This window comes from Delphinapterus leucas, chromosome 11 (assembly GCF_059928025.1).
Source record: "Delphinapterus leucas isolate spDelLeu-1000000601 "Yukka" chromosome 11, BTC_Dleu_Yukka2, whole genome shotgun sequence".
NCBI lineage: Eukaryota > Metazoa > Chordata > Mammalia > Artiodactyla > Monodontidae > Delphinapterus > Delphinapterus leucas.
This window is the reverse complement of record NC_143139.1, coordinates 45,138,614-45,160,642: the sequence shown is the minus strand read 5'-3', so window position 1 is coordinate 45,160,642 and position 22,029 is coordinate 45,138,614. Positions and strand designations below refer to the sequence as shown.

Genomic DNA, 22,029 nt, shown 5'->3' with positions numbered 1-22,029 from the left:
CATGGGTGCAGATGGGACTGATGGACAGTATATCCAAAGTATTAGCCAAGAGGTTGAGAGAGCAGAAAATCAAAGGTCAGCAAAGAGAATTCGACAGGCAGGTATTGGCTCTATCAACAATTTCCATGTAAGAAACCAAGCCCCACTCATGTGTGCCTACTCACACTGGATTCTGCTGTGGCTGAACAGGGGGCAAGCTTTCCAGGCCCTTCTCCCAAGCAGCTACAGCCATGGCAATCTCCTCCTCAGATAGGGTAGCCAGCTCCTCCTCCTATGAAGAGTGGACAGTATCCCTCACCAGGTGAGGGGGGGGGTGCGTAGAGTAAAGAACTCTTCTCCTTGCTCTCCATAAACTGAAAAAGTTAGCAGTCATGCTCAAAGTCCCTCTCCAAGCCACCCACCACCTCACGCACTGAGGCTCTGTGGGGACCCCTCTGCTCTGTTCCAAACCTCAGGCTCATTGCTGACAGCCCTCCCCTCAAGGAAGCTGGGCTGGGGCTGCTTTTGGAGGTAGGGCCGGAGGGCCAGGACACCCTGCTGCTTCAGCACAGTCTCTGCAGCTCGCTGACATGGCTCCTGAGAACTCAGTGTCTGGAACCAGCTGTGCAGGGCACCCAGCTCCTCTGTGGCATGGAAGAAAAGAGGCAATCAGTAAGACCGAGAATGGGCAGGCGGGAAGGGACCTCCTCCCCTTCTTCACAAAGTTTCTCCAGCTGCCTTTCCCAGTTCCCTCAGCCATCTTTCTGCTATAGCTGCCCTGTCAAGCTACACATCAAAATGGGTCCTCAATATTCTATTGCCCACTCTGTAACCCCTACACCAAGCTCCTGGGGTTGGGGCTGGTGGAGAAGTGATATGCACAGTTCTCACCAGGGAGGTATGCCGGGTCTTGGAGTAATGGATATAGCGCTCCCCACAAAACAATGTCAGCTAGAGATTCTGTCTCCTTTGTTGAGGAAAGAAAGGAAGAAGTACACAGGTGAGACACTCAGGTTCTTCCCAATTGACATAACAGTATCGTACATTTCCTAAGCGCTTACTATGTGTCAAGCACCGTGATAAGCATTTTAAATTACCTCTCTTAATCTTCACAATAACCCACTAAGGCGGACAGTAATACATTACCCTCACTTCAAAGGTGAAAAAAATGAAGTTTAAAGAGTTTTTGTGAGTTTTAAAGTTTACACTGCTAGTAAGTGGCAGTTTGGAAGTTCTGAACTCTGAATACAGTCTTCCCTCTTAATTCATATATCATACAGCTTTTCCCAGTACCCATCTCAAGGCCCAACTCACCCCAGCCAGGAACGGACAGCTCCGACGACTCAAGCTGTGGTCTATATGAGTCAGGGCTCTCCGGACCGGGCTAAAAACATCTTCTCCCTTCTTCCCTTGGACCACTAAATAGTACAGGGCAGCGGACAAAGCTGGCTAAAATGCAGGAGACACGGGTCAGGGCAGCCATGCAGAGCAAGAGCCTGCCTGCCATTCCCCACATCTCAGTCCTACCTGCAGCTCTGTCGCTTCCCATTCCAGCCACTGGTTGGTGAGGTCATCTTGCTCCCAGCCAGATAACAGAAAGAAGTATCTACCCAGGAAGAGAGCAACAGAGGTAGAATTAAAGGGGCCCATTTGTCTAGCCCATTTCTCACCCCCCAGTGAAACAGTGGTTGTAAAAAAGGCTACCCAGAGGACAATAATCCCTGATTCTATTCAGCCACCTCCCTGCATCAAGAACCAGTACTGACCGACAGATTGCACTGGTGGAGAAGAGGTAGTTGCCACTATCCAGTTGCAAGACAGGAACCTTAGGCCGGGTCAGGAACGGGACCACACACTCTGACCCGGAAGAGGAAGATGGGTGAAAAACAGAGAAAAGAAAAGAAATGCTTTGTCAACTTAGAGGAACAACTTCACGGGGGGGGGGGGGGGCGGGGGGGATGGGCAGTCTCACGGAGAGGGTCCAGGATAGGAGCACTGAAAGGGGGTGGGTCCAGAATGAACTGGAGAGACCAGCAGGTGTTCAGCTGAGACGGCCAGCTGGAAACAACAGATGGGGACTGCAAGCGAGGAGGTGGTGGTACTGGGGTAGTGCTGCAGCCAAGAAGTGGAACAACTGAAAGTAATCAGGATATCTGAGAATGATCTGAGCTACAGTGGGAGAACAAAATTAAGAGAACTGGGAGGATTGACAAGAGAACCGCTTAAGAGTCACCCAAACAGATGGCTGGGAATGAGAAGAGGTAAACCGAAGAGAGTATGTGTGTCTCTGTGTGCTCAGGAGAGGAAAGCAGAGTTTCCTAAGAACGACAAAGGAGAACCTGGTGGTTATCATGTGAGTGACGTGTGGTGGTGGGGTTGCCTGATAGGGGTGGGAGAAGGCTGGAAAAGGGAAAGAGGTTCACTGGAGTGAGGCGAGGTCCTGGAAGAGGAAGGAGGGGAGGCAAGAGAAGGGTACACTGAGGGTAATTAAGGGAAGTGACGGATGAAAGGTACGACTGGGAAGAAAGAGGGGATGGGGCGCCCAAGGAGAATGCGGTAGAAGGTTGACGGGAGTGCGTGACGGGGGCGGAGTTGACGAAGACAACTGTAGGGTGGTCGTCGGCGTGTTTTCAGTCCCGCCCGGCTCATCCACCGCCCACCAGCACCAGCAGACTACCTTCCGGGCCTACAGTGCTGATAAGCAGCTCCGCTCTGCCCTGGGCCCTCCCGGCCGCGGCCAGCACGGGCAGGCTCCCCGGGGCGCCCTCGCTCACGAACAACCTCATTTCGCCGCGGATCCCACGCTGATGCAACCGGAACCGGTCTCCCGCCAGTGGGATGAGCGACCGCCGCGAAGCACGCCGGGAAATGGAGTTCCGAATGTGGCCTTTCCCCCGGCCAGACTCCCGGAAAGTAGACTACTTCTCCCATCATGCAACACTAGGAAACAGGAAAAGAGTGTCATAGAGACGAAGAGGCAGTAGATGCTGTGCCAGAGCAGCACTTTTTTGGTGGGAGGGCCGAGGAGACCTTACCGTGTGGGGCTCGGCGCGCTTTATTCCTGTAACGCAGCCCAAGGGCGGTGACGGAAACCGAGGCCCCCAGTCATCTTGCTGAAGTGGCGATGTCATGGTAGCGGCTATTCGCAATGGCTGACTCTTGATTCGAGTTCATAAGAATCAGAGTTTTAGAGTTGAGTTATGATAAACTTACGTTAGTGGCACAATAAAAATTAGGGTACATATCCTATTAACAAAAAAGAATGTGACTATTAAATATTAATTTAATACCATTCTAAAGCGCATATGCAGCCAATCTCATTTAAAGGGAAGGGAGCGTGTAAAGGAAAAAGGTAAGTTGAGGCGGAGTAAGAAGGCTAAGAGTTTGTCAATAAGTATACGTTATTCAAGGAAGCACGTGTCAGTAATTGAGAAAGGGACCCTTCTTAATCATCTTTGTATACCTTTAAGATTAATTAATACCTAATTGTACTTATGAGCTGAGGTACAGTGAGGTTACTTTGTGCTATACAATGCATTGAAGATACGATTATTCACAAAATAGATATAGGCTTCTGCCTTAGCGGAGCTCACAGACTTCCTGGGAAGTCAGAAAGTCAAATAACCTTTAACGTGTCATGAAAGTTATAATGTGGGAATGTGAAGTCTGCTGTAGGGTCTCCTAGTTAGGACCCCTACCCGACTCTAAGGGGTTAAGAGAGGCCTTCTTGTGCAAATGGCCTTTCAACTGAGATCAGCTGATGAGAATGAGTTAGCCTGGTGGAGGTTGGTAGGAGTGGGGAAAGGAAGTGTTTCAGGCAGAGGAAACAACTTATGCAAAGGACCAGAGACCTCAGTGCTGTTTAGGAATGTGAGGAAGTAGTGTGTGGCTGGAGTATGGAGTTTGTGGTGGGGAGTGTGAAAACACTGGGCTGAAAGGAGAAAGTCTCTGTAAACCACACTGTAAAATTTGGACTTTACTCTGAGGAAAATGGGAAGCCTTTGAATGGTTAAGTCAGGGGAGTGGCAGGCCATTTTTATGTTTTAGAAGCATCACTCTGGCTGCTGTGCCAGGAATGGACTGGAGAGGAGTAGAACTATATGCAAGGAGACTAGTTCAAAAGTCATATTATCTGGGCTGAGAAGGGCGGTAGTTGTAGGGATTAAAGGAAGTAGACAGGTTGGAAAGATTTAGTAATCAATTAAATGTGAGTGGTGAGGAAACAAGAGGAATTAAGGTTGGCTGCCAGGTTTCTGGCATGGGCAATTGGGTACATCCTCTATGTACTCCAACAGATGGTAGTATTTCCCCTATCAGTGATTATCACACTGTATTTTAATTGTTATGAGAGGGCATCTTTTTTTTTTTTTTTTGGCTGCGCCGAAAAATGAGAAATCTTAGCTCCCAAACCAGGGATGGAACCCATGGCCCCTGCAGTGGAAGAGCTGAGTCCTAACCACTGGACCGCCAGGGAACTCCCCAAGAGAGGGCATCTTAATTGACAATGCCTAGCACATGGTCCTTGCCCTGGCACGTATGGTAGTAAGCATTCAATAAATATTTATAAATTTAAATTTAACTTGGCAGTTCCCTGGTGGCCTAGATTTTAGGATTCCGGGCTTTCACTGCCATGGCCCGGGTTCAGTCCCTGGTTGGGGAACTGAGATCCGTCAAGCAGCATGGTGCAGCCAAAAAAGAAAATAAATAAATAGGGACTTCCCTGATGGCACAGTGGTTAAGAATCTACCTGCCAATGCAGGGGACATGGGTCCGAGCCCTGGTTCGGGAAGATCCCACATGCTGCGGAGCAACTAAGCCCGTGTGCCACAACTACTGAGCCTGCGCTCTAGAGCCCGCAAGCCACAACTACTGAAGCCTGCGTGCCTAGAGCCCATGCTCCACAACAAAGAGAAGCCACTGCAATGATAAGCCTGTGCACTGCAACAAAGACCCAACGCAGCCAAAAATAAATAAGTATATTTAACTTAATAGTTGTACTAGAATAGAAACAGATTTGGGGGGGAAGCTTGACAAGTTCAGTTCAGAACATACTATGTTTGTAGTACCTATGAAAAACCCAAGTGGAGTTTTTCAGTGGACAATGGATTAGACTGGAGCTCCAGAGAAAGATCTGGACCAGAGATATGGTGCCAGCAACGTATGGAGGTCATTTGAGCTGGGGAGAGAATAAGATCACCTATGGTGTATAGAATGCAAAGGGTACAGGATCTCAGACAGACTTCTGGAGTTTAAGAAGCAAGCAAAGTCCTACCTTATGCAACAGAGAAGGAACTGCTGAAAAGGTCAACTGTGTTGGCTGTTGCTGAGATGTCAAGCAACATAAGGACTGCAGAGTGTCCCTGCAAAGTTAGGGGTGACCCTATGAGGAGTGAGCTTGCAAAGGTGAGGGAGTGAGGGGAAAGGAAATGGAGACCCCCATTTAGGCAACTTTCTCAAGAAGTTTGACTGTAAGAAGGAAGACAGAGATAGGGTGGAGAGTACAGTAAAAGGAAGTTCGTCTAAAGATGGGAGAGACTTGGATATGTTTAAAAGCTAACGGAAAGGAGCCAATAAAGAGGAAAAGGATAAAGTGCAGGAGAGATGGCAGAGAAGGCAGAAGAGGATGAGATTTGAGCACTTAACAACCACCAGATGAATGGATAAATGAATAAAGTTGGTCACTATTTTGGAAGTGGAAAGGGAGAGTTGAGAGGTAAGGTTCTCCACAAGTTGAAAACAGAGCAAACTAAGGAAGACATCACTGAGACAGAATCCCAATACCAGCAGCCCGGGCCTCAAGGCCTCAAATCATGTGTCGCGAGGAGAGCTGGCTCTCTGATGTCACCAAGGGGGTGGGGCACTCCCTACCCAACATCTCCAAAGCCAGACAGAAATCCTCACATCTCGCAGTGGAGAGACTGAGAGAAGGGGAAAAGAGGCGTGGTCAGGTAAGGAGGAAGCACAGGCGTGGGGTTTAAAGCTCTGGCAACCGACAGCGGAGGTCCGTTCCCACCTTCCACCAGGGAGAAGCTAACATTAGTCCCCCATTCACCCCCATAAGCTGTCAAAGCATCCTGTACTACTTGTCCATAGTCTCTGATTCAATTGTAATTAATAAATTTATTATGTCATCAGTTAAGATCTGTCTTTAAGCTTCAAGAAGGCAAGGGCTATGTCTATCTCCTTCCCTTCTCTTATCTCCAGTAGCTGACACTGTTCTTTTCACGCAGGAGGTGCTCAGCCAATCCTTGTTAAGAGCATGAATGAATGAACCCACACACTAAAGTATGGTCCCACCCAAGAGGCTTATGTACAGAGGATCATATCAAGGCTGCTCAGCTCCCCAAAACACAACCTAAATTGAGAGGATGGTATTTTCACCTCTTCCTCAAACTCGGAACCCCTCTGCGTTTCTCGCAGCCACTTTCTCTTTCTCTCCAACTTGGTCTTAGTATTTCTCTGGCACTCTTTCTCTGTCTTTGTGTTTTTCTGAATCTGCACAGGAAGCACGCAGTTTTAGGTCTGAGGTGATTGGCAATAGAAACATTGGTGCTTGTGTAAATTTAATAAAGAGTCACACATTTTTGTATCTTTGTCATTCATTAACTCCTGTCTCTTTGCCTGTGTTCTGTCTCAGACCTGATTCTTTCTCCTCATCTCCTTGTGTCCAGCTCAAGAGTCCCACCACCACCCAGGACCAGCTCCTCTTGTCCCTGGATCTTCTGATTGGCCCCAGAAGGTACTTGGAGGAAAATCACCCAGCTAGACCCCCTCCTCTGATTTCCTGCCTTGCTGGTCTCGAAGCCCTGCTGACCACATCCTCTCTCACCTTACTTACATACTTCCTCATTAGTCACATCAGCCAGGACTTCTCAGCCCCCAAAACCTCTTACTGACCCCCACTCAGGCCCTCTGCCTTACCCTCTCCTCTTACCCCAGGCTTTCTATTCTTCCCCTCTACCCCACACTGCTCTTAGAACCATGTCTCTCTGCCTGCAAGCAGCCACTCCTATCCTTTTCTGGATCTCCCTCACCCCTTTTTCCCATAGGTGACAGTACCGGCGACAATGCTATCGAGCGGGTGGTGGCCAAGTACCCGGGGAAACCTAGGGCTGGGGACCCGGAGCGCTTCTCAGGGATCCCAGCTCTGTGCCCTGTATGCCTTCACTTACACTGGGGCAGATGGCCGGCAGGTGTCTCTGGCTGAAGGGGACAGGTTCCTATTGCTTCAAAAGACCAACTCAGACTGGTGGTTGGTAAGGCGCCTGGGAACACCCTCCACCTCTCGCCCCATCTTCATCCCAGCTGCCTACATGACAGAGGACTTCAGCCCTTCCCAGAGCCCAACAACAATCACCCCCCGCCAATCCCTCTGGACTCCTGGTGAGTAAGTCCTCCCCCGTCACCTTCCTACCTCCCTGGCTTCTGGGAATTATTGGAAAGATCCCCTTCCCCGAAGCTTTTGCTAATCCTCTACTCCTACCCCTCATCCCCACCATGGTGTCCCTATCGCCTCTCCTTCCTAGTCTCAAGCCTTCTACATCTCATGTAATTTTCTACCTGCTCTTGTCTTCCCTGTGAGCCCCCAGGATCAGGGACCCAGCCAAGACCCATGGGGGGACCCTGCCCCCAACTCTTCTCATTTTTCTGTTTCCAGGGCCAAAGTTACTTCCTGGCTCCCTGGAGGAGATGCACCTGTGTCAGGAAACCCCAGGCAGAGCCCAGGCTACGTCTGAGCAGCCTCCTCCTCTTCCCCCTAAAATGTGTAGAAGTATCAGTGTTAGCAACTTGAGGCCAAGCCTCCTGAAGCCCTTCCAGGAAGGACCAAGTAGAAGATCCCTTTCCCAGGAAGACTTGCTGACAGAAGCCGATGCGAACATGGTGAGTCATAGTGCTTCTTCTGAGCAGTCAGTTACTGCTGGGCTGTTGTAGGCACATTAGCAAACAGGACAGACAGAATCTCTGCCCTCAAGGGATTCCCATGGGGATGATGAACACATAAATAAGATAGCCCTTGGTACTAATAAGCACTACCATGAAGCTAAATGTGGTGGAGGATGAATGCAGTGGTCTAGGAATGCATCTCTGAGGAAATGACATTTAGTTGAATCTGAATAAGGAGAGACAGCCCTGAAACAAATGAGGAGATGAGAAGGAATTCTAGCTGAGGGACAGCAAGTAGCAAAGATCCTGAGGGTACGTGGAACCTGCAAAATGATAGAGGGACTGAAAGGCCAGCTTAGCTTTGCTTTTGTCTCTCAGCCTCTTGACTCCTGGCCCAGGGCAGGGTTTTTTGCTGTGTCCTGTCTTGCTAGCTCAGGTCACCAGCAAGTTTCCTCTAGAGATGGAACTCCCTTGATCTTCCTGAAGATTCAGCCCCTCCCCTCTCTCTTACTTACTAGTGGGTGAAAAATGGCCCCTCCTCTCTCACACTCCGCTAGCAGGGGCCTCTGACCCCCTCTCTGTCTCCTTTTACTCTGGAGGATGTGAGGGTGGGACGCTCCTCTCGACCCCTCCCTCCATACACACGGAAAGCCTGTTCCCCTTTCCTGAGGTCCTCTGGTGGGGGTGGGGTGGGGGAGGAGGGAAGTTGGCAACAGGAAGTGAGGAGAAAAGCAAAGACTGTGAGGGAGGGAGTCAAAAAAAAAAAAAAAACCAGAAAAAAAACAGCTGCAGGCGACTAGGGTTTCTTCCTCAGTACCTGGGTCACCCCAGCCAGGAGGTGGTGGTGAGAAAATGGTGGGGGAGAGAGGAGGAGATGGTTAGGAGAGAGAAGATCGGGGAGGGGAACAGGTAGAATAACTACCTCTTTCTTCCCCCTTTCCTTGCAGGCAAGACCCCAGACCTTCATGTCAGAGCCCCCTGTGTACTGCAACCTGGTGGACCTTCGCCGCTGTCCCCGGTCCCCACCCACAAGCCCTGCATGTCCCCCGCTGCAGAGGCTGGACGCCTGGGAGCAGCACTTGGACCCCAACTTTGGACGCTGCTTCTACATAAATTCGCTGACTGGCTGCAAATCCTGGAAGCCTCCACGCCACACTCGTACCCGAGAGATGGTGAGACCTTCCCTCCTGCTTGTCCCTTGTCCCTTCAATCTCCTTCTTTCCCCTACTGATCCCCAAAGTAGTATGTTTTCTCACTGGGACTCTCAGAAGATCAGACAAATCAAAAAATTGTTAAGAAGGGTGTCGAGAGCCTATTGAGGTGGCATCTGGATGGAGTTTTGCCTTTCCCTCTCGCCAGAACCCTGGCTCCATGGAGGGGCCACAGACCATGAATAAGGACAACGGTGTCCTGCAACCTCAGGCAAAGGACTCAGAATCTGGCACAGGGATGCCAGGACTTTTCGACTCCCAGGTGAGATCCCCCCCCCCTCCTGGTCACATGCAGGAAAAGCCATCGTTTTAGACTTTCTCTTTTATGCAAGACATTCTTCTTCAGTACCCCACCACACCCCCTGACTCACACCCCCACATCCGCACCCCTCTTCCCCCTACAGCCAGGGACTCCGAAGTTAAAGTTTCCTCCACCTGTTTCTCCAATCCCCTCCCCCAGGGTTCACCCTCCCTCTGCAGACTCGCCTCCCAGCTCGACCCCTCAGACCAGCCTTCAGCTCTGCAGTCCCCTCGGCCGCTGCCGCAGGTCCTGGACGACCCCCATGTAAGTCTCCCTTTTCCTTGTGAACGCGAAGATCCTCCCTGCCCAGCCCCCAGTTCTTGCTCCTTCAGAAAGGTCTTCCTCTTTCTGAGCGTTCTCTGGGTATCCTCTCTTACCGAGCACCGCCCGCTCAACTGTAAAGGACCTCACTCCTGGGAGATCCCCTGGGGAAAACCATGGTGACTGTGGGGGGCTCTGGGTGGCTTATTGATACCTTTCCTTCCTCTTGCCAGGAGGTGGAAAGGTCGGGCATGCTCAACATGACGAAGATCGCCCAGGGCGGCCGCAAGCTCCGGTGAGAACTGGGAACACAGCAGGGGCGGGGACTGTCGGATTCCGCGGGTAGCGCCAAGTGTTGGGCCCTCGCGGATGCGAATGTAAATGACCTCTGCACTATTATCACTGACCCCGCCGCCCCTGCAGGAAGAACTGGGGCCCATCTTGGGTAGTACTAGCGGGTAACAGCCTGGTGTTCTACCGAGAGCCACCGCCGACCGCCCCCTGCACCATCTGGGTGAGTGTGAGGGAGGGGAGCAGCGGGGGGCACGAGGGGTTCCGGCACAACTTCTACAGGCCTCAGGCCTACGGGGGGGGGGGGAAGGGGGAGGGCACGTCGAGAGGAAGGAGCGCAGCCTCCCGTGTCCTCGCAGTCCACCGGGTGAGAGGGAGGCCGTGAGGGGAACAGCGCCGTGGCCTCAGTTTCTCCCCGGATCGCCAGGGACCAGCGGGTAGCCGACCCGAAAGCAGCGTCGACCTGCGCGGGGCCGCCTTGGCCCATGGCCGCCAGCTGTCCAGCCGCCGCAACGTCCTACACGTGAGCGCTCTCCCGCTCATCCCCGAAGCCCCGCCCGGCCCGAGGGTGCGCCCCCAGTTTCCGTCACGGGTCTCCCGCTGGGCCTCCCTGCTCTTTATGCTCCTTCCCGCTGACTCAAGCCCTTTCCCCGCGGGCCGCTCAGATCCGCACGGTCCCTGGCCACGAGTTCCTGCTGCAGTCAGACCAGGAGGCCGAGCTACGCGCCTGGCACTGCGCACTGCGGGCAGTCATCGAGCGCCTGGTGAGATGGGTGGGAGGTGGCGGGACAGTGACCCGGGAGAGGCTCGGACGGGCAGAAGGAGTGGAGAAGGAACTGTAGGATGTGGGGTGGTGAGGGACAAGGTGGCAGGTAGAGCCCTGGGGTGGGCCTGGGATGTGTGGGACCCCAGCAGCCGGCAAGGGGGGTGCAGATTTCTCTCCTAGCTCTCTTCCAACCTCTGATTCAACCCATCTTGCTGTGTGGATATAGGATCGAGAGAACCCCCTGGAGCTGCGTCTGTCCGGTTCGGGACCTGCGGAGCTGGGGGAACTGAGCGCGGGGGAGGACGAAGAAGTAGAGTCCGAGCCGGTGTCCAAGCCACTGCTGCGGATCAGCAGCCGTCGGAGCTCCAGTTAAGGGGCAGGCCTGGTGGGCGGGGTCTGGGGGCTTTCCCCGCCGCTCCTCGGAGCCACAGTCGCGGCTGCTCTCATGCTCAGATTCCACTTGCTTCCGCAGGTCGGTGTCCGGAAGGAGCTGAGCAGAACCGGGTACGAAACAAACTAAAGCGGCTTATCGCAAAGAGACCGCCCTTGCAAACCCTGCAGGAGCGGGGTCTGCTCCGAGGTGAGATGGGCTGGGCCACCAAACGCCCTTCTTCGTGCCTGCTTTAGTGTTTTTGCAAGCACTTTTATTTACATTCCGGATCTCGGCATCAGCCCATTTCATGGATGAGAAAACTTCAGCGAGGCTCAGAATAGAGCTTCCCAGAACTAGATCAGCAGACTTCCGAGACCACTGCTTCCCCCCGCAGCTGATTGTTGGGGGGAGGGGGTACACTTCCTTGCCCAGACCTGGAACAGGCAGGCAGGAGAGCCAGCCCAACTCTGGGGTGAAGACCCGTGCTAGAAAGAGCCTTCATGGGTGACACTGTCACTGGCTTCCCACCTCACTCTGTGCCTCCCCAGACCAGGTGTTCGGCTGCCAGTTGGAATCACTGTGCCAGCGGGAAGGGGACACTGTGCCCAGCTTTGTGCGGCTCTGCGTTGCTGCTGTGGATAAGAGAGGTCACTTTCCCAGAGACCCCAGAATCTCCCCTTCTAACAGGCCAAGGCCCAGAACTCCCCACCTCCCCCATCCTAGTCTTCCTTCTGCCCTTTTTTCACTCTACCCTCAGATCCCTCACCAGCGCACACTTTAGAGCACGAATCCTTACCTGCTCCCGGCCATATCTCCTAGGTCTAAATGTGGACGGCATTTACCGGGTGAGCGGGAACTTGGCAGTGGTCCAGAAACTTCGCTTCTTGGTGGACAGAGGTGAGGTGGCTCTGGGCAGGTGTGGTACTAAGAACTTCATGTATCAGAATCACAGGTGGTTCTGAGTGAGGGAGCTGGCAGAAAAGGGACGTCTTCTGTCTTGAGCTACATGTCTCAGTGCTTGATCTCTTCTTATACATGTTGCAGAGCGGGCGATCACCTCCGATGGGAGATACGTGTTCCCAGAACAGCCAGGACAAGGTACTTACATGGAGGGCCCCTCAGACCCTTGAAAGTCACCCACATCATCCCTGCTCCCCGTGGATTCCCCCGTGTCCTGCTTCTGGGGGGTTGTCCCCATCCTGATTTCTGCCGCCTTGCCCCACTGTGGACCCCTTAGGCATTCCTGTGGTCTGCCTTAACTGAATCTTTTCCCAAACTCCTGATCTCTCAGTTTCTGGGTCCCTCTGGCCATTTCTGAGCCCCTCTGTACCTCCTTCTCCTTCCAGAAGGCCGATTAGATTTGGACAGTGCTGAGTGGGATGACATTCATGTGATCACTGGAGCCCTGAAGCTTTTTCTCAGGGAGCTACCCCAGCCTCTGGTGCCCCCACTGCTGCTGCCCCATTTTCGTGCTGCCCTTGGTAAAGGATGGGAGCTTTGGGCAATACCCTTGATATGGGGTGGAGGGGAAGTGGGGGGAGCATGAGTGATAAAGAATAGAGTAGAGGTTCCCTTATACTCTTCTGTCCCATCCTGAGCACAGAGATGGAAAATAACTTTCAACTAATGTGCCAACTCCAGTTGTTGTTTTGGTGAGTGTTTAGAGGGCTGAGTTTAAGAGAATTCTAAGGTTGCAGTTGGGCTCAGCAAAAAAGAAAGCTGTGATAGATTAACGATGTCTTCACCGAGCATGGGAAAGAGTGGTGAGTTTACCCACCCTGCCCTAGCGCCTTCCCTAACCTCACTCCCATGCCCTTCCCATCACTCTCTCTCTAGCACTCTCTGAATCAGAACAGCGCCTCTCTCAAATACAAGAATTAATAAGCTCAATGCCGAAGCCCAACCATGACACTCTACAGTACCTCCTGGAGCATTTATGCAGGTCAGGAAGACTGAACATCTTTGTTCATGTTGGGAGAGGGTGGGATGGGGCCTGCAGCTGGGACTCTGTGTTCATATGGGGTGAAGGTAGGGAAACACCTAAGTTTAGTGGGTGATGGAGGAAATAAGCAACCTCTGTGCAGAGCACATATCACCAGAGTCAAAGCCTTTTTGCTCAGTCAGCATCAAATGGGGAACTGGGGACCAAGACAAGCCCAGGGATGCTGCAAGAGAAATAAGGAAAATCTCACCCTCTCCCTTCCCTCTGCTTCTTCGTCTTTCACTGGGACAGTAGGGATGACTTATTTGGTGGAGTTGGGCCTGGGCAGTGACCTCTGAGAGAGCACAGCCATTTGAATTAAAGCCTCCCAAATTGTGAGCAGAGAGGATTCTAGGGGCAGTCTCTGAAGTTGGGAAGAGGTGGGTGTATCCTAGGTTGTATCTTCAAGTTGTATCCTGAAGGCTTCTCCATTGATTTCATCTCTGTCCCCCTGGAGGCTCTCTCCTTGATTGATTTTCTTCAGCCACCGCATGGAGGGATCCCAAAGTGAACTCTTCCTCAAACCTCTGAAGGGTTAGATTTATTTGCAGTGGCAAGGCTGCTGCCCTATGGCCCTGTCTCTTGGCCTTTGCCCACAGGGTGATAGCACACTCAGACAAGAACCGCATGACCTCCCACAACTTGGGAATTGTGTTTGGACCAACCCTATTTCGACCGGAGCAGGAGACATCTGACCCAGCAGCCCATGCCCTCTACCCTGGGCAGCTCGTCCAGCTGATGCTCACTGACTACACCAGCCTCTTCCGCTGACTGGGGCAAGGTAGAAGAGAAAATGTGTTTCCGGTGATTTCTGTTGGATAGCCTTTGGTGGGGGTTGTTCTGCTTTGAGGATATCCCTTTAAATCCTGTGTCTACCAGATGACTGTCTCCATCTTTGTGAGTCTGACCTGAGGGGTTGGGAAAGGGTGAGGAAGCTTCTCTAAAGAGGGAAGTGGATGGATTAACCCCTGCTTCTCTAGTTCCCTGTCATCACCCCTCCCCCAAGATAACATATAAAGCAGGGCTCTTTCTGATGCAGTTCCTTTATTATCAGGAAACAGTGTCATTATCAAATTCCTCCCCAAATATAGTTAGACTGTGTGCAGCCCCAGCCCATACCTCCCATCCCTGGGGTATTCCAGGGGGCTATGGCTCCTCCTCCTGACTTCTTTGTGGGGATGGAAACCCCTTAGGAAATGTGGATCTGTGATTCCCCACTCCTTAAGCACTAGAGTTGAGGAACTGTGTCTCCCCAGGCAGGGATCCCAGTAAGACACTCATGTTGCCCACAGCCATGTTGGGGGTCCCAGAAGGAGGTGGGGTATGTTCAGAGCTGTCCCTCTGATCATGGGAGGGGGGAGGACTCAGCCCCTGGGGCTCATCCAGAATAGCCACAAAGTCCAGCTGAGTGTTGTCGAGATCAAGAGAGTCCAGAGGGTTACACACCTGCCCCTCAGGAGGAGGGTACAAGGCTGGGCCCCCTCCCAGCCTGCCCACCTCAGGATGGCCACAGCTGGGGTTGGTGCCCCCTGCCTTGAGGGGCCCATAGCAAGTGGGTAGTGGGGGCAGAAGTCGGGGTGGTGCTGCTGCCCTATGGGAAGCCTTGTTTGCCCCTACTGCAAAATTTTCATGGCATGGTGAAGGGGTAGGATAGGAGCCTGACTTGTGATTGGGCAAGTTAGGTACAAAGCCAGGTCCATATGTGGCCACTTGTGCCTTGGCAGGGCTCAGGCTAACCTGGGAACCCCCCAGAAACTTGGGACTCTGGTAGAGAGGGTCCTGGACTGGGGGATCTCCCCTGCCCCCTCCCTCCCACAGCAGCTCCTGTTGAGACTGAACATAATTACACACAAGCTGCGCCTTGAGCTGTCCTGTAGAGTGAGTAGGGGACTCAAAATCCAGGCTGGGCCTGGGTTCTGAAGGAAGATAATCAGGAGGTGGCTGGGTATAGGTGCCTGACTGGGGATACTGGGGAGGGGGAGGCTGGGGGTAGTGGGAGAATAGAGGCTGTGAGCGTGGAGGCCCCTCACTGGGGTGGGCATTGAGGCAGGGTGCCAGTCCTGTGGAGTCAGAACCCACTGGACACCCCTGTTCCGGCTTCACCTGCACTTGTCCATAATGTTCAAGACGAGGACACTGGCCGTAGGCCCCAGCTGGAGGCTTGGGGCCTGGGTACAGCCCAGAGTGGGAAGGGAACTCGCCCCATGTTTCTGGGGTGGGTTCAGGATAGGAGACCTGCTGGGGACAGGGGTTGGGGCCGTAGTTGGTAGGCGGACCAGGCCCAAGAGGCAGGGAGCCTGGACCTCTAGCTCCATAAGGCTCAGCTGCTGCCCCCTCAGGTCCCCCATATCCCAGAGTATCAGCAGGCGGGAAGTCCATATAGGGGTTCAGACCACTGCCCATCATGGAGGTCCCAACCTCTGGCTCCTCCCGTAGCCCTCTGGTATCCATGGCGACATTCTCAGTGATGCTGGGGGGCTGTGGGGAGTAGACAGAGGTTGGGAGTTGGGGATCAAAGTTCCGTCCTCCTCCTGCCGCTGTGGGGGGTGTGTGGACACAACCCAAGCTCTTGAACCGCTGGACTCTGGCTGGGGCAGGGCGGTCTGCAGACCGGGCTGGGTCACTGGCCCTCCGGGTGACCCCTGCATTGGGGCTGTATCCTGGATACTCGGCTCGGCTTCTCCAGGGAGGTGCAGGAAGACCCCCCATCCGATCCAGGCTGGGTGCTGCAGTGGGTGGGGTACCACCTCCCCTGGCTGAAGCATATCTTGCCCGGAGCAGGTAGTGCTGGGCAGGCGTGAGGCCAGGCAGAGAGGATGCCCCGTTCTCTGGTGGGGAACCAGGGGGGAAAGGGGAAGCCAGGGAGGAGCGGCGGCTGACAGTATAGGCTGAGCTGACGCTGCTGGAGCTGCTGCTGCGGCGGTCAAGAGATACTGGGGGGCCCAGACGGCGAGACCCAGGAGTGCCTGCAAGTGATAGGTAGAAAAGGCAGGGGGGCCAGGGAGCCCTCTGAGTCTCACCCTGCCTCCCCCAAGGGATAGCCTTGTCCTGGAATCCCAAGGAAGGCTCCTTAACTCTAACCACTCAGTTTTGTCTCCTCCTTCCCCCATGCCCTTTCTGCTTCTGGGTCACCAGGGATTCAGGGTCGCTGTGAACAGTCCTACAGGTTGTACACTGCACAATCATAGGGGACCGCATTTGCATCGTAGACTTTGTATGTCACAACAATTTTCTGATAGATGGAAGGAAAGCGTCTTGAGGAAGGAGGACGTTTTTCTAATTGTACAAAGGAGCTGTATAGCAGCCCTGAAGGGTGAAGTCCTCCTTCCAACCCCAGGGAAGGTCCAGGTCCCAGCCTAGCAACCACCCCCAACACCCATCTCTCACCGGTGTGGGTCAAGCTGGGCAGTTTGAGGCCCCGGGGCCCTGTTGGTCGGAATTGGTGTAGCTGGTCCAGCCTAAGGTTCTCAAGGCGGCGAAGAGTAGACAGACCGGTGCCAGCAATGCAAGGCCCCTCGTCCAAGCTAGACAGGTCCTCAGTGCTGCCCCCTGCATTTCCAGTCATTTCCACACCACTGTCTGTATTGGCTGCGCTGCCTGCTGGGGAGCGGTCACTGCTGCAGGACGACTGGGCCCCAGGGCTTGGCTGTGGCTTCTGTGGGGAAGATGAGGGCTAAGGGGGGCACCCATCACCCTTCCCCACAGTTCCCTGAACTTGGTGAGTGGCTAAAGCCTGTGTCCCAGTGACTGCCTGAGGGTATAGAGAGGGCTGAGCAAGTGAAAGACAAGGGCAAAAGGTGATGAGAAGAGCCTAGACTACCTTGACTCAAATTTGGGCTCTATGACCTTGAACAATTTCTCTATGCCTGAGTTTCCTTATCTGAAAATGGGGGGAGTAAGTTCCTTTCTCATGAAGTTGTTGTGAGGAGTACGTGAAATTATACAGGCACAAGGCCTAAAATAATATACTAATTCCTATATATGAGTTTGTTGAACCCATGAAATAATTAATTACACTAAAATCCCTAGATTTGAGGTAGCCCAAGGAGCAAAACTTGGATAAGAGACTGGGGGACCGGCCACAGAAGAGAGATTTGCACAGGAGGCAATGGACCAGTTGGGAGGGGACTAGAAAGATGTCGGCAGGGCAGGCGGGGGTATGGAGGCAGGGGGTTGCCTCACCATGGCACCCTCCGGCACAGCCAGTCTGCTCTCCTCCCTGATGGGGCCTCCGTCCCGCTCCCTCTTGGGCTCCACTGTGGAAAGAGCTGGTGCCCGGGGCAGGGGGCCATCTCCTCGGTGCCGCTTGGTCACGTGGGCGTCAGGACCATGCACTGTCTTGACATGTTTCCGGAGCGAGCTGGGATCTGTGTAACGTTTGGTGCAGCCAGGGAGCTTACACACATAGGGCTTCTGTTGAATGGAGAGTGAAGACAGCAGGCAAAAGGATCAAAGCGGGAGAATTCAGAAGAAATGGGAAAAAGTGGTGGTAAGTGAGGACGAGGGGGGTCAGGGAGAATGCATAGCACCCAAGGAAATAAGGAGAGTAGGGCCCTTGGAGTAAAGGATGAAAGGATCAAGGGGAAGATTAGGAAAACTGACAGCCCAGGCCTGGGAAAGATGAGGGGGTGAACCCAGGTCTGTGAGGCCTCATAAATTCAGGGGTTGAAGGGACCAGGGGGTCTCTTCTAGTTAGAATGTGTCTGTTTTAGTTTAGCCCTTTGGCTGGTTAGAGGAGGGGTGGTAAGTGGAAATTCTTGGTTTCAGAAAGACCTTCTTCAGGTGAATTATATGGGTCGGGGGTAGGGGGAACTCACCTCTGTGGAGTGGGTGCTGGGCTAAGGGATTTCTTATGGGGGAACCTCCCCAGTAGGTGGCTTCTTTAAGTGGGAAGGGTCTCTTGAGTGGGGCATTCACCTCATTGGAGTGGGTCCGATTCTGGTGCTTGGCTCGGTCACTGGCATTGCTGAAGGCTTTACTGCAGCCCTCGTGTTCACACATGTATGGCTTCTCACCCGTGTGTGACCGCAGATGTGTCTTCAGATTTTCCAGGCGTGAGTATGACTTCCGGCATCCCTCAAACTAGGGGACATGGGGGTCAAAGGATCGCTCTCAGACAGAAGGACATGGAGATTAGCAGAACCCTGAATCTCAAAAGGGACATACATCAGAGAATATAACTCAGGATGGGAGAGCACTGGGGCTTCAGAATTCCCAAAATTCAGGGACAAGGGCAGGCAAGAGCTGGGGGAACAGAAGTAGCTGGAGGAACTCGGCCTGCAGGGACATGGAGCTGAGGCAGCGAGCAGCCCCTGGTCTAACCAGGGCACGTCTCTTGCATGGGGAGCCCAGACTGTCTTAGGAGGGGTCATCCGGGGAGTGTGTGTCCTCAGTGCAGGGCTTCCCCATTAGGCAGAGTTCCAGACCCGGTGCCTAGGGCCCACTGTACTTCTAGGGGCCCACAAAAATGTTTTAATTTCTTTTAAAAACAAGGGGAAAAATTAGCTTTTAGGTCCAAGAAAGTGTTCTAATATATAATATCAATATGTTCATGTTCATACCAACCTAGTCATAAAATACAATTTTTGAATATTTGTTTATGGAGGAAGGGACCTATGAAGGCAGAAGTCAGACTGGGCCCTGCCTTGGTGGGGAGCCCCGATTTAGAAAGGAACCCTGAGCTTGGGGAGGGGGTGCCTCACCGTGCACTTATGTGGCTTCTCGCCTGTGTGTCTGCGCATGTGCACCACCAGCATGTACTGGGCTTTGAAGGGCCTCAGCTCCCTGGAGCAGCCCCCCCAATGGCACACAAACTCCTTCCGCTCTCCGTGGATGTGCTCGCTGTTGATGTGCTGAGGGAGAAGATGCAGAGGTTCTCTGCGGTTCCCTATGCCCCTGAGATCCACAACAGACCTTCCCTGGACCTCCCCACCCCACCGTATCCCTCCATGGCTTCCCATCATGGGGGAAGAAGAGGCAGGAAGAACATCATAGCCCACAGCTCCGTTCTTCCAAGTTTCTAAAACAAAGCTACACCTGAATTTCTGCCTACCCACTGGGCACCCAACCTCTGACCTCCTGCCCTTAGCCTGATTCCACCATGTCCCACCCAAAACGTCCTACAGGCTCCAGCCAGCACTCCTGTTACCCCCTGTGGCTCACATGCACCAGCTGCTCCTGGGAGTCGAATTCCTGACTGCAGCCATCCCAGCGGCAGTCAGTCTCATACACAGAATCGTGCTCAGGCTTCTCCTCTCTCTCCAGGTCTTCCCGCCCATCCAGCATCCCCAGCAGGGGATCCTAGGGTAGGAGAGAAAATCCTAGTGTCACCTGGGTGACAGCTTTTGTCTCGCTCAGGTTGCAGAGGTAAAGCTCCCCGCTCCCCCTTACCTGTGTGCCCGTGGAATTGGGGCTGCACATATCACCTTCCAAGGGCTCCTCTGGGCGCTTGCTAAGCAGCGCATCCAGCTCAGACTTCAGCTTCCCCAAGGGCAGAGGTGAGGATGATGAAGGGAGAAGTGAGCAGGAAGAAGGGAGAGCCCAGCCAGATCTTCCTGCCCTGAGTGCCCCCACCCAAGCAGCTGGAACCCCTGGGTTTGGAAGAGACTTCCTCCTTAGACTGCACTGGTGAGTGGGATGGGTGAAAGGTGGGATCTCATTTGGAAGAGACTGATTCAATCCCAAGGAGCGAATCCCGGCACCCATACCCCTTAATTTTTCTGGCACTGAAAACTTTTACATCCTCTGTTCTTCATTCACCTTTCCTCTAAAAAGTCTACCACCCACCCACCAGGAACTGAGGGAAATCAGGTGACAATATGAGGACTCTCACCTGGCAAGTTGAGAGGGGTCCCCGGGACTGAGGATGTGGCATCATCCCACCCTGGGTGGGCTCATGGGGACCACAGGGCTGGACCCCGAAGGAAGGCGAGGTCCCTTTTTGGTGATTCATCTGGGGTGAGAATCCCAGAGATGGGCTGAGGAGGAGGAGGAGAGGCAGTTACTTAGGACTATCATCTCAGAAAGCCTCAGGAGTGCTTGAGCTCTTTGGAGGGTTTCTGGAAGACGGTATGGGAAGTGGTTGAGGCAGTCCCAGGGAAGTACTGAGCAGGGCTTCCACGCCTTTGAAGTGATAAGGATTCAAATAGGGTCAGGTGGTTTGGAGGGCTTGAGGCTTTTAATGGGATTTGGTAGGGCCTTTAGGGGCCTCTTAGCCCGAGGCTGTCTGCACCTCATGGTGCCGATGGAGAGGTGACCATAGGAGCCCCCCGGAGATGCACAGCGTGAGTTGATGAAGGCCACGAGGGAGCTGGGTGAGGTGCGGATAACTGTCTGCAGGTCCAGGCTGGCGTCTGACAGAGGTGAGATGGAGAGAGCCCGCTTCTTGGTCAATTTGACTGCACTCCGGGGAGGAGGAAACAGTGGGGCTGGGGCAGGAAACAGGGGAGATAGATACGGTAAAGGAGCATGTCCCCCATGCATGCAGCCCATGGGTCCTGACTCTCAGCCAAAAGAAATGACACCAGACTCTGCCCTGTTGACCCCATCTGTGACCTCTTGATCATGCTCTGATTCCTTGATCCCATCTCCAAGCATTTCCTCTTCCAAAGTAGATGCCCTGCCCTCCAACTTTCTCCCTCAGGACAAGTCCCAAAGAGGCAGAAAGGAAAGAGATGTTGCCCGAAGCCTCACCCTCCGTGCAGCTGCTGGTCTCTCTGGCTGGCCCGTAACTGTGGGGGCCGGACATGAGGGTGGCCTGGTGGCAGAAGGGCAGACCAGGCAGTCCTAGAAAAGAGATACAGCTGGAATGGGGGTTGGGAATGGAGGACACATAAGGTCTCACCTTGAAACCCCAGGTAAGGCCCGATCCCATATTCCAAGCACCAATGACATGGGGCCTCAGATCTTTTTGTATATGGGAAACTGGCATGGGGCTGGCGATAGACGAGGGATCCCTGGGACTGGGTGAGAGATCTGCCAGTCATCAAGGTCCGGGGATTGGTGTACGCACTGACCTTCTGTCCCCATGCTGGGGGCCCCCTGACTGGGGAGGGGCCGGAGACAGCAGGGCTCGCCATAGCTACTGACTGGCGGTGGGGTCATCGAGTTGAACATGGTGTCTCAGAGGAGAGTGTGGGGACACTGCAGGAGGGGAAGGAAGATCTGCAAGTTATAAAGGCAGGAGAGAAACATGGAAGGTCAGATAACTAAGTCAGGTGCAGAACCCTGGGCAGAGCACCTCCAAGACATCTGCCATGGGAAATCAAGTTGAAGTGAGCTTCACTCAGCCAGGGGAGGGTAAGAAGAGAAGTCCTATAGAGGTAGAGGCAGTCTTGGGGATCTTTGTGGGAACCGGGTGGGAGCTTTGCCTGGGTGGTGTGTGTGTGTGTGTGTGTGTGTGTGTGTGTGTGTGTGTGTGTGTGTGTGTGTTTTATACCATGGGCCCTCTGTTTCATCTTGTTCTGACCATGGGCCAGCTTTGAGGGGGTGGGATGGGGGAACTCAGGAGGAGTGACTGACCTCAGGCACTGGGCTGGCTGCTCAGCCTGAGCCCCTCTCCCTTTCTTCATTTGTTGCTCGCTGCCTAGGGACAGCCCGTCTACAACCTCTCCAGTGTCCAGCAGAGGGAGCCCTCGCCACAGCCCAGAGAGGCTGACGGGGCCAGGAGGGAGCCCAGAAGATCTGTCCTTTCCTCTCTAAGGCAGAAACTGTGTGGAAGGGGATAAAGTTTCTGAGGAGAGCCTCCAGGGTCTGTTGGGTACAAAGGATGGAAGCTGGTGTTATTCAGGGGTGGTTTGAATCTGGGCGCCCGCCTAACTCTTTTGGTCTGTTTTGCGGGAACAGGAAAGGGGCTGTGAGGGAAAACTTTGGGAGAATACAGACACACACACACACACACACACACACACACAAGTCATCCATTAGAGAGGAGTAGTGAGGGAGAAGAGGGTGCCGCTGTCCGCTTTTCTCCTCAAACTCCAG

The 22,029-nt window shown here is 53.5% G+C and overlaps 3 protein-coding genes across 11 annotated transcripts in view; 1 reads left to right on the top strand and 2 right to left on the bottom strand.

Annotated features, from left to right (window-relative positions):
* Positions 1-8,404, bottom strand: part of MARS1 (methionyl-tRNA synthetase 1) — a 24,150-nt gene extending 15,746 nt beyond the window's left edge. Inside the window, exons 1-8 of one of the 2 annotated variants that reach the window (XM_022571738.3) lie at positions 3,015-8,404; positions 2,657-2,919; positions 1,746-1,836; positions 1,507-1,585; positions 1,294-1,428; positions 871-946; positions 451-623; positions 165-271 (exon numbers count right to left, since the gene is read on the bottom strand). In XM_022571738.3, the coding sequence (XP_022427446.1) occupies positions 165-271; positions 451-623; positions 871-946; positions 1,294-1,428; positions 1,507-1,585; positions 1,746-1,836; positions 2,657-2,765 (770 nt within the window). In that variant the 5' untranslated portion in view covers positions 2,766-2,919; positions 3,015-8,404. The remainder of the gene's footprint in view (positions 1-164; positions 272-450; positions 624-870; positions 947-1,293; positions 1,429-1,506; positions 1,586-1,745; positions 1,837-2,656; positions 2,920-3,014) is intronic. The other variant, XM_022571740.3, reaches the window with a different exon arrangement.
* Positions 2,077-13,927, top strand: ARHGAP9 (Rho GTPase activating protein 9). Of its 8 annotated transcripts, none has more exons than XM_022571742.3 (19): positions 2,077-2,332; positions 6,651-6,718; positions 7,029-7,362; positions 7,637-7,860; positions 8,811-9,035; positions 9,223-9,336; positions 9,535-9,639; positions 9,870-9,931; positions 10,060-10,150; positions 10,355-10,495; positions 10,593-10,691; positions 10,920-11,061; positions 11,166-11,273; positions 11,615-11,713; positions 11,886-11,963; positions 12,111-12,164; positions 12,413-12,547; positions 12,903-13,008; positions 13,647-13,927. In XM_022571742.3, the coding sequence occupies exons 3-19, from the start codon at positions 7,047-7,049 to the stop codon at positions 13,816-13,818; spliced, it is 2,271 nt and encodes a 756-aa protein (XP_022427450.1). In that variant the 5' UTR covers positions 2,077-2,332; positions 6,651-6,718; positions 7,029-7,046; the 3' UTR covers positions 13,819-13,927. The 8 variants fall into 8 exon arrangements, with proteins under 8 accessions (XP_022427450.1, XP_022427454.1, XP_022427452.1 ...); XM_022571746.3 differs by having other exon boundaries at positions 2,085-2,332; positions 7,285-7,362; XM_022571744.3 differs by having other exon boundaries at positions 2,085-2,332; positions 7,162-7,362.
* GLI1 (GLI family zinc finger 1) lies at positions 13,881-22,029 on the bottom strand. Its single transcript, XM_089920923.1, has 11 exons — positions 21,063-22,029; positions 20,740-20,832; positions 20,279-20,474; positions 19,880-20,024; positions 19,438-19,671; positions 19,210-19,347; positions 18,750-18,899; positions 17,965-18,129; positions 17,230-17,460; positions 16,435-16,702; positions 13,881-16,013 (listed from the first exon to the last, which is right to left on the bottom strand). The coding sequence occupies exons 1-11, from the start codon at positions 21,160-21,162 to the stop codon at positions 14,269-14,271; spliced, it is 3,465 nt and encodes a 1,154-aa protein (XP_089777049.1). The 5' UTR covers positions 21,163-22,029; the 3' UTR covers positions 13,881-14,268.

What these genes read in the sequence shown, in the direction of transcription:
- ARHGAP9 (XM_022571742.3), top strand. Translation starts at nt 7,047, where the DNA reads ATGCTATCGAGCGGGTGGTGGCCAAGTACCCGGGGAAACCTAGGGCTG. An exon ending in TGCTGCTGTGGATAAGAGAG is followed by an intron (nt 11,714 to 11,885) that starts GTCACTTTCCCA and finishes CATATCTCCTAG; the next exon opens with GTCTAAATGTGGACGGCATT. An exon ending in TCGCTTCTTGGTGGACAGAG is followed by an intron (nt 11,964 to 12,110) that starts GTGAGGTGGCTC and finishes TACATGTTGCAG; the next exon opens with AGCGGGCGATCACCTCCGAT.
- GLI1 (XM_089920923.1), bottom strand. Translation starts at nt 21,162, where the DNA reads ATGTTCAACTCGATGACCCCACCGCCAGTCAGTAGCTATGGCGAGCCC. An exon ending in CCCAGGAGCAGCTGGTGCAT is followed by an intron (nt 18,900 to 19,209) that starts GTGAGCCACAGG and finishes CTTCTCCCTCAG; the next exon opens with CACATCAACAGCGAGCACAT. An exon ending in AGAAGCCACATAAGTGCACG is followed by an intron (nt 18,130 to 18,749) that starts GTGAGGCACCCC and finishes CATGTCCCCTAG; the next exon opens with TTTGAGGGATGCCGGAAGTC.